Source organism: Paramisgurnus dabryanus, chromosome 17 (genome assembly GCF_030506205.2).
Source record: "Paramisgurnus dabryanus chromosome 17, PD_genome_1.1, whole genome shotgun sequence".
NCBI lineage: Eukaryota > Metazoa > Chordata > Actinopteri > Cypriniformes > Cobitidae > Paramisgurnus > Paramisgurnus dabryanus.
The window spans coordinates 31,119,690-31,135,401 of record NC_133353.1 but is presented as its reverse complement, the minus strand read 5'-3'; the positions used below and the strand labels follow the sequence as shown (position 1 = coordinate 31,135,401).

Here is a 15,712-nt window from a genome sequence, read left to right as displayed (position 1 = left end):
CTGATTAAGCCTCATAGTGGTCTTTGTGAAATTCAGATTACACTTGCAATATAAAAAATAACATTTTCCTTATGCGGATGCAGAAATGTTGACATCAATCAGGCGCTTTATATTTACGGTTGAAGTTTCTCTGATGGAAGGGGTGATAGGTGTGTATTTGTGCTAGGGAAGTTGCAGGGGGGTTGACTGAACAACAGACACACGCACGGCACACACGCATTCACATGTGCAAACAAATCGTACACACAGACACACGCACAAGCAAACACACATGCAAACAAACAAACAAACAAACAAGTGTACGGGATTCCCATAAGGTTGTATTGTGTGGAAATAAACTCCGGCCTGCATATAAATATCTAACTTTGTGCAATACAAAGAAATAATATACACAGAGCTATATGATTTGTATGCACAAATGCATGTATTTCTAAAATGTATAGTTTCGATACTGTTTTAATACTTTATGCATATGTGCGTGCTTTTTGAGTTTAAACTGTTTTATATTTATTAAATAACATTTTAATATATTTTGTAACCATTGAATTTAATTAAAGCACTACCTCAAACTGTCTCTGCGTTATAGTCACACCATAAGCACCATATGCGATATTATCGTATGGGAAATGGGAAACAGAATTGAGACATTTTGGATTATTAAGTGACCGCTGTTTTTGCATATATTAATTCATTTCTGAATCCTACACATTATTATTGCATAAACTACATCAAATTTGGCGTCTAACAAACGCATACATTTCGAAACATCGAACGTGTTATTTGTAGTACTATTAGTTAGTTAAAAATATTTTCAACGCCATTTCAATTAACGTTGCTTACTTTGGCTGGATAGAGTCAAGACCTTCATCAAAAAAAAAAAAAAAAAAAAATTAATTTTAATTCTGAGACAGGTTTATTTTAGGATTGTTTTTAATAAAGGTACATGCAGCACACCATCAACAAACAAGATGTCTCATGTGAATGTTAATCGATGTCTGCTTGCCGTTGTCGGACCTAAGAAAGACGCTGGCCATATGACAAACATTTTACTTTAACATTTAGGCAAAATTATATGTTTTCTCCAAATAAACCAAACCAACTAGAAATATGCTAGCGAATAATGACTTCGTTTTATTAATTTTGCTTCCAAATTTTTCTTTTAAATCAATGCATATGAGTGATAGAACAAAATAGTTCTATTGACGCTTTTTTTGTATTCCAAATCAACCATCGGCCTCCTTCTGTTACTGCAAAGTTTAATTTAGTTTGCGAAGGTCTTTAAAGAAAAATATGTGAAAGTCTAATATAGTTACCTCTTTTACAGTGTTCGAAAAATCATCATAAAACTATAATTATAGAAATTTTATTGTTGTTGCTAAGCGATGAATTAAAGAATGAAGAAAATATAAAATACTTTTTATGTAAGCAACATGTTTGAATATTGACGTGCATGAATGATGTACGGCAAATGCTGATACTTACATAAATAATAATTAAGAAAGTGATAGATTTCTAAAATAAACACACGAATGGCAACATCGGTTGAAAAATATTGTAGAATTACTAAACAGGTTTCCCTTAAATATTCATTTTAGTTCCCTATAACTTCACTTCTCTCTTTTTAACCTGAGGCAAAGCAGTTGTGTTGACGATACTAGGCAGATTTATTTATTTAAATTGATTTATTTTAGCCCACTAATGTGGATTCTCGCTAAAATGCCCGAAATTCTCACGAGCACGTCGCTTAAATAAACCCTAGTCACTTACCTCAACAAACACACACACACGCCTGTGTTGAGATGTGAAGTGATAAAGAGGGAGATAATCCTGGATAGTCAGTCTGCTTTTGTCTTTATTGGGCTGCCCTCTAGCGACCAGAAAGTCTGGCTTATTTTTGAGCCTAAACTTGAGGATAAGCAAGTATTCCAACAGGCTTGGATTTCTCAATAGAACAGACTTTTTCCTGAGAAATTTGAAAAGTATGTAGACACTTCACCAGGGTCGAAATTCCCAGACCAACATCAATCACTTAATTTAAGTAACCTGCCATGTCTTTAATTTTTAAAGTTAAATAAATAAATAATAAATAAACACAAATATATTTAAACAGTCTTTTAACAGAGTTTACGTTTCATAAATGCTTCATAACTATCTGCTGCACATAAAAATATATTTTATTTCCTTAACCTTGCATTATTGTCTTATGCCAAACGGCTACATCGATAAAAAACGGATTGAAAGCGATAAAAAAAATCGTACCCATATATTAAATCTGAAATACACTTCACGTAAAAGCAAAATCCGTTTAGTTTTATAACGCAAGTATTGGTCGTATGCATCTAAAGCAAAGATATTTTTAGTGTGGCAAAAAGATTTTAAATGTATATAAAAATAATTCGAAATATACAGTGATGTACCATGCATTACTTAGTGTTGTTGATATATAAAAGTAAACACAAAAAATAATATAACTTAAATTCAATTTCAAAAAGTAATTTCATAATACTTACAATTATTAAAATAAAATAGCCAACCTCACATCAATAATATAATTTAATTCATACAAAATTTTTTATTCTAATTTGTTAACTTACAATACTTCTACTACCCATATACTAATGTTAAAATAAAAAGGTTTCAGTATAATTTCACCGTAGTATTTTTGTATTTTCCGGCTTGTAAAATAAAAATTATGGTTTAATTATTTTTTAATTTAAAAATGCAAATACATACACAGTGGTCTTGCTTTCATATGGGTGCATTTTGTCAATGACTGAGTAACAATCCCAAATTTTTCATAATCTGCAGCGCCATCACGTGGTGAGTAAACAAAGAAGAGTTGACTGGAATTATTTAATTTAGTCATTAAGAGTATTAGTAACACAATACTGCCAAAGGGCTTGGGATTTAAATGATAACATTTTAATTAGTTATTTAAATAATCTGATCATAACAGCATTCTCGTGAAAATCTGACATAGAGTGTATAAATATACAAAAAATAAACAAAATCTAATAAATGTGCATATTTAACATTTGTATTTCAACAATTAACATAGTTGTGCCCATTTTTATCTTTAAATAACTAAAAAGCTTAATTACATTTTAAGGTGTATTTATCTGTTTGAAATAACAAAACAGGTTTTTATAATTTAAGAAAATATAGATTGTAATGTATATGTATAAAAAGTATAATAATTACGCATTAGGGTGGTCCTTATAATGGGTCAAAAAAAAAATGAATGGTCAACTCTCACCGCCTAAATGTGTTAGGATATCAATAAAAACACTGCAAAATTTTGAATTGTTCCTACAATATCTAGAGGTTGCTCAAAGCCTTTGAATATTTCAAGAAATCACATATTTTGGCAAAAACTGTACCATTTAAAAATGCACAACACACATAAAACTTGCTTCTTGGAGGATAACTTTGTTCCAGTTATTTCAGTCTCTTCTGATCAGAGTAACCAGCGGACTTGCTTTGTGTTGCTTCAGCCATTGTCTCAGTGTATATTGTCTATTGTGCTTTATTCACATTGAAGCTTTCTTGCTTTGAAAGACATATCACAACTAAAACCGGAGTTTTAATTGCATGGAGCATGGTCAGATAAGTCCATTGCTGCCATAATTATATATTAATAAACAATTATACATGCTAGCACAAAGTATCACATACTGTAATACGCAAATGTGTTAAACCAGTGGTTTTCAAACTGGGGGCCGCGAGATGGTGCCAGGGGGGCCCCAGTTTTATGACATTTTATGAAATACATTAATTTATCATGAATTCTGTGTAATTAAACCTAAAAAAATAAGGCTACTAACCAAAACCAGTACTTTTTTGTATAATTTAATGTTTTGTTTTATTATTAAAATGTTGAGTTTTAGAACAGTTTTTTTCAAAAAATTTCTTTGGGGGGCCGCGAAGAAATGCACCGTACACAAGGGGGGCCGCATGCTGAAAAAGTTTGGGAACCACTGTGTTAAACTGCAAAGGTCTTGAGCAACCTCTAAATATTAATTAATATTAAAAAAAATATATATTTATTTGTTCAAACATATTGGTGAGGTGAGAGCATGAACTTTTAAAAGTTGAAAAATAAGGACCACCCTATTACGCATATGCTTAAATTCAAAATATAAACATTTTCTATCAGGTCAATTTCCATTAGTGCTATAAAAGAAGCTATTATAATAATCATTTTTTGAAAAATTTCTTGAATACACTCTTGTTTTTGGATTTGTCCTTGGTTCCATTTTCAGTCTGGTACACTGGTGGAGGGGGTGGGGGGAAGGGGGGCGCCTGGTTCCTCTGTAAACTTTTTACATGTTGGCTCTCACTCGCTGAGTGAAAAAAATCAAATGAAAAACCTGTTTAGACTGTTTCAGACAAACAGGTGGCTCTCATCAAATCTCATCAAAATTTATTCAAATAAACATTGTATTAAATATTTAATTTTATGAAATTTTTTGCATTTAAAAGTTTCATTTCTAATTCCAAAATATTAGCAAAAATTACAAAAATTTGATATTACAGCAACACCTCACCTGTGTCTCGGCTCTCACCTCCATCTGGGTACCGGTGTTTGTTGTAATAAGTGTGGGGGGGTTTTGGTGGTGGCTCTCTGTCTGTCTCGCAGTTCTCTGTTGACTCTTCTGTTAATACAAATCCACAGTAAATGTGTTAAGTAGACACATTGGCACATGTTAACGGCCAGAAGTACTTGGGTTCTGTTTGTTCTCTCACCCTTTTCCTGGTTTGACTCCGTGTTTGAGGCTTGAGTGTCAAATGTACCCGTTGGCCCCGAGTCACATGACTCAATGGTTTCATTACTTGCCTCTGTGCTAGTTCTATGTGGTGGAAAATACAATAGTGAATATAAGAGAAAACTCTCATGCACTTTACTAAAATCTCATTATACTGACATTAGTTACTTTTGTTTTTACACAAAGCCCTTGATATATAACTAACATTATCATATTGTTTGTTTAGTTTTACCCAAGACTGTCTAAAGATGTGGTTTCATTTGTGCAATCCTGAAGCTCCTTCAACCATATTTGCTGTTCCTCTCGAGATGAGGCTGCAAACAGATAGTGACTACCATCGGCCAGTCTGAACCAGAGAGAAATGAAATCAGATTATATCAAACACAAGCAATATGAGCCTTTTACAGCGGGAGATGGGAACTCACATCAGTTTGAAGGTGTGCTCTTTTCTTCTGTAAAATGGATTGTCTTTACAAACTGCCCCAACCAGGGTGATGGGTGGCCAACGAGTGCAGTCCTGGAATAGTTGACATTAAACTTAAAAAGCGTATGAGTATGTGACCCTGCATGTAAAATCCAAGCTAAAGTCTCATAATCTGATTATGAGATTAAGAGCATCAAAGTTTGATTTTACCCAATGTTTTCAATATTTGACATAAACTTTACCCAGTCAATATTAAAGATGTCAAGGTTATATTTTCACACAATGTTCTTTATGTAGGATGATTTGATGAAGAAAACAGTAAATCATACAAATGATATAGTGCCCCAAGACATAACAAACTTAAAGTTATGCAGTGTTCATGAATTGCTGTCATCGTGGTTCACTTATGTAAGGTTTGTCTGTAGAAACAATTGCCCTGTTTGTCTGGATATATATTTAATTCAAAATAAAAAGCACTTTAGGGTCCATCCTGGTATAATCTGTCTTTCCTCTTCTGGCCGAGTGTCATTATGTGGGTCAATGACAAAACAAGCTCCTAAAATGTATTTTTATATATATTTTTAAAAATGGATGTAATGCATATTTTCAAGTCAGTGTGTCTATGAAGTTTTGTTTATTGAACAACATTTCAGTACATTGTAATGTTTTTCCCATAATTGTTTGGATATCCCTATTTAAAAAAGGGTCAGGTGGTACAACCAATTTTTGTCTGTTTGCCTAATAAGTTTTAATGTGCTCCCTGTGTCATGCTGATTCTTTGTTTATTTATTAAATTATAATTCTGAAAAAAGTTTGAAAGTGTAAAACAAATTTACCATAAAACTAACATTTGAGAACTATAAATTTAGTTCAAAACTTATAGACAACCTTAGGTTACATTTATTAAAAATACTAAAATTATTAGCTAAATTATCATCTTATTAAAATGATTTAGCTTACTGTTTTTTTATTTCTTAGGGGCATTCATAGCACTTGCACCCTTTGACTTTCTGGTTGCACCAACTGACCTCTGTAATGAATTTACATTAAACAGATTCTACCGCATTTTCCAGACTATAAGTCGCTCCAGAGTACAAGTTGCATCAGTCAAAAATGCATTTTGAAGAGGAAAAAACATATATAAGTCGCAGTGGACATGTTACATGTTAAAGTAAACTTACATGTTAATGTAACAGTATTTTACACGATATACAATAGCATACAAAGCATACCTAGGAGGCTGAATAGGCTAAATTAACACATTAAAGCAAAATCAAGTTCACCAACCTCCCAATGTCATTCCGCATCACTGAATCCATTGATTAACATAAATACAGGAGCAGCATAGAGCGGACACTCGCAGCTGTAGACGGTATTGGTTTCTCTTGGTTCATATGAATTACTTTTGACGTATAAGTCGCACCTGAACTTAAGTTCCAAAATCCGGCAACTATGAAAATATATATAATCTGGACAATATACGGTACTTGGATGCTGGTATAAGCTTTTGCTTGTGATAGCAAATTCATAAATATACTTTTTTAATTAAATTAAATTAAATTAAATTAAATTAAATTAAATTAAATTAAATTAAATTAAATTAAATTAAATTAAATTAAATTAAATTAAATTAAATTAAATTAAATTAAATAATTTTACATTGGTTGTAATACCTGACACAGAAAGTGTACACTGTAAAAAAATTCCGTAGAAATTACAGTATCATTGCAGCTGGGTTGCCGGTAACTTACCGTAGATTTAAATTTATGTTATTTACTGGCAAAATTTTGTTCAAAGTTAAATGAACATTCAGCATTTACAAGTCTTTGTTTTTACAGAGTAAAAATAAAAAGACAGCATCAAGCAAAACATTCTGTGAAACAAAATCTGAAGCAAAAAACAGAAAAAGGATGATGATGATTTCTGGTTTCCAGAATGCTTTGCATGAGGCTGATATTGTATAGTTTTATTCTGTAAAGATAAAGACTTATTAATATTTAAAATGTATTTAACTTTGAACAAACTCTTGCCAGTAAATAACATAAATTTTAATCTACGGTAAATTACCGGCAACTCAGCTGCAATTTCTACGGAATTTTTTTACAGTGTACCAGCCTACCCATTATATTAAAGTAGCTATTTTTTAGTATTTGAGAGAAATTTACAAACGTTTCATACAGCGATAAAGATCACATGGGTTTCACTGGATGATACGATATCATGTTTACTGTTTATACTTGTGTTAACTTCTTAATAAAAGGCCCATAATTGCGGTTGTACTACCTTGACATTTATGAAAATCCAAATTGTTGGACAAAAGTTTTTTAATTATCCTAACATCCCAACTACTACTGACATTTGAGAGAGAGATTTGTTGATAGGAAAGGTTTCAAACATTAAATGATTAAAAATGTGGCATTATTTTAAGACCATTTTTAACCGTTGCATTAAACAGCTAATTTATACATTTATTGCCCCGCCTGCCATTTTACAAGTTTAAGATACCAAAACAAAAATACTAAAAATGTATTTAAACTAAATAGGTTTTATAAAATAAAGTGACTCGTCATAAATGTATCATTTATTTTTACAGTAGTAAATTATGCCCCCGGACACAAAAATATGCATGTCATGTTATTGACATGTGTCTGAGTCTGTGTGTGATCATACCTCATTGGCGGCATCCCGGTCTTTAAACAGATTGAGTGTCTCCTCTTCCAGTACTGCATAGACCGTTTCCCAGTGATCCGAGCCCTGATCCAAATCAACAGATCAATGTTGCACCATTAAGTGCTCTTACAGAAACAAAACCACACTATAAACAAAGAAGTGAATCTAAGGATGTCAGTGAGAGCTTTTTAATCAATATCACAGTTTGGTGTTGGTTGAAAAGCTTACCTTATTTCCTCCTTGTTTCAGTTTAATCTCCAACGTACCCTCCATTTTGGCAAGACTGCTTCTGATCTAGAAAAGCAAAAATGCTAGTTATAGACCGAAAGATTATAGACTTGATCAAAGAAGGACAGTATTTACAGTACCTTGGTGCTTGGCCCTTCTGATAATTCAGAAATAGGCTCTTCAAGTAATTCTGGCTCTGAGAGAGAAGATGGTGGAGATGACTGAGGGTCTTCTGGTGGGGTTGATGGGGGAAGCTTTTTCTCCTCTGAGCTTTGGCTGTTGCCAGAAAGCATCTCCATGTTGACTTTAGATGGTGGATCAGGGGGTACTGATGTGGGAGGACCCCAAATCTCCACCTCTGAGGGTCTTTTATGCATAGGTAAGGTCTGTGGTTTAGGAATTACATCGGGCTGATCAACTGGATCAGTCTTTATTAGAGTATCTTCCTCTTCTTCAGATGCAGAGGCGTAGTCAGTTTTGGAGGTGTTGTGTGGATAATGAGGTCTGTAAACAGCAGTGGCAGTTTCAAAAGATGAATTTTTATCAGAAGAAGTGGGGCTGTCTTGAACGGAGGTGGATGTTTTGTTAGGAGAGGTTAAGGTATCGCTACAACTGCTGCTGTTCGTCCTGAGGCCTGGTGTTACCGGTGACATCACAGGAGAATCGATTTGATCACTGCTGTTTTTTCTCAGGATGGAGGAACTGAGCGTGGCTCTGGATGAAATGGGGGAATCATCCACACTCCTACCGCTGCTGTTCCTCCTGAAGGCAGGATTGGTCAACGTGGGTCGTGGAGGCAAAGCGGGACGTTCAGAAGCTTTTTTCTTCAAGGAAGTCACACCAACCGGCTTCGTCCTGCTACTGCTTGTGTTATAACTTTTATCATTTTCTTTTCTCGTTTGTTCTCTCTGAGGGACAAAAAAAAGGGCAGAAAAATTATTGACTAAAGCTTAAATAAATCCGTGACCCTGGAACACAAAAACCAGTCATAAAGGTACATTTTTGGGCGTGTCGTTATATTTGCGCTGCCTACTGCTGTGACATCATACAAGTGAACGCGTCGTTGTACATTCCCATACGTTTATTAATTTCTCAGTCCGCCACAAAATTAAAATTGACCACCACAAATAGATGTTTGCACATCGCGTTTATCACTATATCTGTCTCACGTGACAGTTTCTGTACGCACACCCGTGGCGTCAGTCGACGCGCTCCGCTGAGCCTCATTTAAGTTGCATTTAAGCATATATGCAGACATGCTCGTCACGAATGTGCCGCCACAAACTGCCATCTGGAAAAAAACTGGTATGGTGTTGCTGATTCTCAACCTGTGGATGTTTTTCATCGCTAAAAGGGAGTTTGGGGACTTACAGGAGAGCACAGATTACAACATATTTGTTTGAGACAGCGCCAGTTAGCTTGAAGGTAAAGCTAATCTTTTATATTATAGCGATGATGCTGGTAGTGACGATTCTCTCAGACGAATCAGTGATCTACAGTGTTTTCGCATCATGTTTTGGTATCAGTTCGGGTCGCTTGGAACCCCAACCGGGGTGGTACTAAAAAAGTATCGGGTACTACGTACTGCACCCAGTGGAAAAGCTCCCAAAAGTAAGCTGACCCGACCCAAACCGTGGGGTACTATGAAGTCGTTAGCAACACATATTACTAATGATAAATATTTTTTATATATATATATTTATGGTAGGAAATTTACTAAATATATTTATGGATCACGATCTTTACTTAACATCCTAATGATTTTTGCCATAAATATCTATAATTTTGACTCATACAATGTATTGTTGGCTATTGTTACAAATATACCTGAGCTACTTATGACTGGTTTTGTGGTCCAGGGTCACAAATGGTTGTTTGCTAAACAGACTTACTCATAAGCAATCATGTTAAAGTATAATTTTGAGGTGGGGGGGTGGATGAGAGGTTCAATGAAGTTTTTGATATAGCATTACCTGCTTAATAAGAATCTGCCTAATAAATAAACAACGCTGGCACTGTAAAATGAAAAGGGTTTCTTATTTTACCTGAGTTTTTCTGGCTTGCAGGGCATTAAATCTCTCACTCTGGGCTTGAATCATGGCTTCCAGATCTTCCTGTTTCTTCATCAACTCCAGAACATCTGAAACGGATTCCTGTCCAAAAGACAAGTAGTTGAAGCAAAACGGAGTCTCAAGCTGTCTGAAGTAGTATATAAAAAAACTTTTCCAAAACCCACTGATCTCCTATAGTATAAAAACATCTGCAGATGTGCAAGTGTGTGACAGTCTCACCCCATACTCTTCTGCTCTGAGTGCAGTCTCATAAGTGGTAAGCCAGTGTTCAGCCTGCTCAAGCTCTTTCTGTAGCTGTTGAAGTTCAAGATCCTCCAGATATTGAGCTCTGCGTTCAGCCCACATCTGTAGCAGACGCTCCTCCAGCTCCTGCAGCTCCACCAGACGCTCCTCCAGCTACAACCGTAAAAACATTCACCATGTATCTTTAAGATGTTCATTTGGATTGATTTTGATTTGGCACAGATCTTCTGTAATATTCGAAACAATTATGCATTCATGAAAATTCCACAATTATGTCACAAAATTAACTTTTTTGTTTGAATATAGGCTGCTCAAAATTGTGTCCTTTCCGTACATAGATTTGCAACAGTAAGCTTACAGTAATGCTTATAATTTCAGCTGTTGGGTTCAGTTTCACAGGAAACGTTAGTTAAAATCAACCCACATAGCTAAGCAGTTAGGTAAGCTAAGTAGGTATCCATAAAAAAGAAAAATCATTAATGACATCTCTTTAATATTTCAATTATTTCTCCTAGACATCAATGAGATCAATGGAGAGCAAATGGAAAATTTTGCTTAAGTTTCTGCATTTCAGATATTTTTCATGAGAAAAAGACCCAAAAATCTCACAAATTAGAAATTACAGTTTCAGAAGAGACCTCAATAATGTCTAAAAGTAAACTCAGATTTGCCAAGTCTGCAATGAAAAGTCAATGCTATTAAAGATTTAAATAGTAACTCTGTTACGGTACATTCACACGGGACGAAAGCGTTAACGCTTGACGGAAGGCTTGTCTGAAGCGTTGCCAACAGCCAATCACAGTGGCCGCAACAAATGCTCCGGTCTTCCATAAACGCAATTGGCTGGTTTGGCTCAGGTTATTTACATAAGGTGATCTGATTGGCTGACGCAAGCATTGCCGCTTGAAAAGAGCAACGGCACTGACGCAGCGCCAACAGATCCACAATTCAGTTCGGCAACGCATGACGTCACCCATTAAAAGTGAATGGAAAGCGTTAACGCTTACGCTCCATGTGAATAAAAAAAGAAGTATTATTACCATCATGGATATGTTAATAATTAACAACAGTATTATTATTTTTTGAGCGTTTTCAGATTTTGTAAAAAATAACACTACAAAAATGTTTGTGTCAAAAATCTGACATAAAATATTACATTACATTCTTTTTTTTACTTTTATTGACTTCAGTTTTTAAGCCAGAATCAGACCTGATCATAGCTATAAAACATTTATGCATTTAACCCTTTAAATACCAGTTTGCTTACATAATGCCAGAAATAAATTTTCTCAATGTAAAAATAAAAACAAAGTACTAGGCTTCCGAAATAAAGGAAAAACAGTATTTGCTCCATAGGCCAAACATGGGAAAATGACAACATCAGAGGAAACACAGTACATTTCAAAACTTATTTTTTATATTTTGAATGCTTTTCAAAAAAGATTTTTATACAAAATGCATGATTTATGTTTAAATGGCACACAGATTTAAACGTGCCGTTTTAAAGGGTTTCAATGGGGACATTTTTGTGCTTCCGTACCCAAGCGTAACAGTTTGCATAACTAGTTTTAAAAACATTTATAAAAGCAAATAAGAGTAAACTATTAAAATTCAAATAAAAGCAAATTTTATGCTTTTTGCATTAACACAGCCAAAATGACAAAAAGGAAATTGAAAAGGACAAAAATGTCAATGTGAGTGCAATTAAAGGGTTAAATGTGAACTTTTAAATATGAACATTTCTCATTGAATTTAACCAAATTAATTTACTTCATGCTCTTAAAGGATTTGACCAATTGTTTCATTTGTTTCCATTTTTATCTCCTAAGAATTTTTTATTTTCTATTTGTTTCTATTTTATTTCTCCTCATTTTAAGAGAAACATCTGAAACTACCTTGAAATTTAAATGAAGCACAAATGAGCTATGAAAGAGCAACCATCAGACCATTTAATAAAAAATGTTTCTCTATTAACAAAATATTAAAATATGAAGCAAATGTTAACAGTAACAATACACGTATATGAGTTCAGTGCCATACCTCTTGACTCATGAAGTTCCCCTCTTCCATTAGACACCGCCCTTCATTTTTAACAATTTCTGATTTGTCCAGTTGCCTGTCGATCTGTGTGCGGTACTCGTCGTGCCTTTTGATGATCTGTTCCAGGTCTTTAATCTCCCCTCCAAGCCCCTCCCCTGCCACTAGAGACAATGTCTCCTTAAGCCAGCCCCTAAAACAGTATAGAGACAAATGTAAGTTTGCAGAAAAGTACCTGAAACACTGCCAACAATCCTGAAAGCAGACAAAAAACATTTCATACATTAGTTCTCTCCATTCAGTCAGAAATCTCTGGACAGCCTCTGCCCGTTGGAGTCTTTGTCTGCGTTGATTGGCTGTCTCCAGCAAGCTACCCCAGGCCTCCTTTATGTCCTGTAGCTTATTATTTAGACTGCCCTTCACCAGTGGATACCTACGGACCAAGGCTTTACCTTCCTCGCTTCGACGAGACACATCCTCTTCTATTACCGCAAGGTCTCTCTGATTAAAAACAGAAAGGATTTCAATCTTTGACATGACCTTAGTCAGTATAAGGTATATTAAGGATATATTCACAGAATGTTCTTTACATTATGTAGGATGATTTTATTTAAAAAATACAATAAATCACCAAAAATGACTTCCTAATGAAACAGTATGCTGATAGTAGTGCTTATATTAATATTAGGTACCTCCAGGCCTTCATGTTGCCGGATAAGAGCTTGGACACTGAGCAGGTCATTCTCCTGCACCTCAGAGTCCAGAGCCACCTCCTTCTCATTCATCCAGCTCCTGAGCTCATCAAGGTCATGGTTGAACTGATGGACCTCTCGAGCAGAACGCAATTTCTGTCCAAAACATTCACATATTAGAGCCTGATTTCACTAATGCAGGGGTCAGCAATCCTGGCCCTCCAGGACCAGGATTGGTGACCCCTGTACTAATGGATGATGACTAGACATGTTTAAGTCAGTAAAAAGTGTCTGGATTTAAAGGCATATTAAATTTTCATACCTCTGCTCTGGTTTTCATAGCATGGTTTAAGTTCTCCCACAGTTTAAGCAGATCGGTCTCCATTTGCTGGGCCTCGGATGAAAGCACCGTCTCCTTTAGTCTCTGGACATTGCCAAGCTTGCTCTGACCGAGGGTGGTGGCCTCTTCTGCAAAATCCTCAAACTTCTTCTGCAATGCCTAATAGGAGCAAGTAAATTGTATTAAAAACGAGTATAACGAGTTAGTGTTTATTTGGCAAAATGGAAAACCACAGCGTTTTAGGGAATCTGGGTTTTGCATAAAAATGCATAGAAAGCAAAAAGCTCAGAGGTAATAAACACACTTGACTAAATTTTTTATCTATTATTAACATTGTTGATCCTCTTTTGTGGGAGTATTTTGTGGTCATTGTCCTGGGCTATGTCTTTATAAACTTTGCACACGTGTTGTGTTTACGTTTTTGACAAACCTTCTTACCGTGTGTTCACACCAGACGCGGTAGACGTGGCAAAAATGCACTAATCGCACTTAGTTGGACACTTGAACATTTTGAGTTTACTTGCTTCATTTGCACGTGAAATTCTAGTCATTCAAGACATTCATGCGGAAATTCGCAACATGGGAGGGGCTTCTGTGACTCCGCTCGCTTCCTGGATTCACGTCACTACTAGAGCAAGCTCCTGATTGGTTAACGTGGCGCGATTTTCCGCCAAAGTTCAGATTTTTCAACTCGCGCGTTTCCCGCGGCAATGCTCAATTCACGTCAAAACTACATGCGCGAATGAGGCGGATTCGGGTCTACCGCGAGACCTCCAGATGCGCATAAACGTGTCTTTACGTTGACTTAACATTGAAATCATTCACGCCAGACACTCTATTTGTGTTTGGTGTGAACGCAGCATTAAACTCTTCTCAAAAACGAGCTTCAGTTTATACTCCACACACAAATGCAACATGCATTCAAATTTATTATGCATCTTTAATAAAATATTTAAATAAAGAGGATGTCCACTACTGCAGCGGTTCCAAACCTTTTTCACTTCAAGGCCCCCTAGTTGCCCACAACAATATTTGAAGGCCCCCCACTCAATTTTTTCCAAATAAAATTAACTACAGCATGGAATGACTAGACAGATGTATATTCGCTACTAAAATGGCCAAAGAAAATAAGAAACATCTTGATTTTTGCTTGTTTTAGCTTATTTTAATGCTTGTTTTGTCCAATTGTTAATAATTTTAAGCCATCTTGAGGCCCCCTGGTTGGGAAACACTGCACTACTGTACTGTATATCAAAAATACATGAACTTTAAAATGTTTAACACTACACTATCATGTTTTAGCACTCTTAGGAACATTTTTGGATTGATCCTTACCTCGACCCCCTCTAGATCTTGTCCAAAATCATCAGACTCTGCGATGGTCTTACGGGAGAGGAGCCAGTCCTGTAGGTCTCTGGCTTCTCTCTCAAATACATAGAGATTGTATTGATTCTCCAACTGAGTACGACGCTCAGCAGACAGCTGCAGTAGTGCCTCAAACTCAGCATGAGCATCCTGAAGGCTCTTACTTACTAAATGGCTGCAAAGACACATAATCATGTCAACACAAAGTACACCTGTAATACTTTGATGTTTTTAACTCATATGAGATAATTGGGTAATACATGTATTAGTTTGTACAGTCAAGTTTTCTTAAATTTAAAGGTCTACTCTGTGTAAATTTATAGCGGTATCTAGCAGTCAGATTGTCCCTTCAAAGCGCATAGAGAAGCTACGGTAGCCGCCACAAGGCAAACACTTCATCATCAACGTAGTAATGAAACGCACTCTAAAGAACAGTTTGTGAACATGTGAACCCTTATGACTGCACCTGTTGGGATGTTTGGACTTCTCTAAATCAGCGCCGGTTTTCAGGAGTGCCTCCACTTTTCCATGCTGGTTTTCCAATTCAAGGTCAACTGTATCCAGTTTCCTTAAGAAAGCATCAGTGACCTCCTCACTCTTTCCATAGTCTCTGGATTCCAGTGCAGGCCTCTGCTCCTCCATCCACTGTTCAAGCTGGGAGACCTGCAAAGGCAAAAAGCAAGAAATGCAATCATAATAAAGCACAGATACCAAACATATGAATATGGAGCTATCCGTTTTACAGCTGCATACAAATTAGTATCTAGTGATGTCAAAGGTAACCGAAATGGTAACAGACCTCTGAGAGAAAGGTCTGGATTTTCAGTGCTTCTTGAAGCAGGTGATATTTCTTCTCCGACTCTTTCCTTAAAGTG

At 35.7% G+C, this 15,712-nt stretch overlaps 1 protein-coding gene across 1 annotated transcript in view; it reads right to left on the bottom strand.

The window, feature by feature from the left end:
* Window positions 1-2,900: 2,900 nt before the first annotated feature.
* The window catches only part of sptbn5 (spectrin, beta, non-erythrocytic 5), a 50,170-nt gene continuing 37,358 nt past the window's right edge, over window positions 2,901-15,712 (bottom strand). Inside the window, 17 exon segments of the mRNA XM_073812426.1 lie at window positions 2,901-4,343; window positions 4,548-4,655; window positions 4,747-4,850; window positions 4,999-5,112; window positions 5,192-5,283; window positions 7,861-7,944; window positions 8,089-8,154; window positions 8,229-8,996; window positions 10,134-10,241; window positions 10,380-10,556; window positions 12,444-12,633; window positions 12,724-12,941; window positions 13,133-13,288; window positions 13,455-13,631; window positions 14,808-15,012; window positions 15,304-15,500; window positions 15,637-15,712. Of these exon segments, the coding sequence (XP_073668527.1) occupies window positions 4,198-4,343; window positions 4,548-4,655; window positions 4,747-4,850; window positions 4,999-5,112; window positions 5,192-5,283; window positions 7,861-7,944; window positions 8,089-8,154; window positions 8,229-8,996; window positions 10,134-10,241; window positions 10,380-10,556; window positions 12,444-12,633; window positions 12,724-12,941; window positions 13,133-13,288; window positions 13,455-13,631; window positions 14,808-15,012; window positions 15,304-15,500; window positions 15,637-15,712 (2,986 nt within the window). The 3' untranslated portion in view covers window positions 2,901-4,197.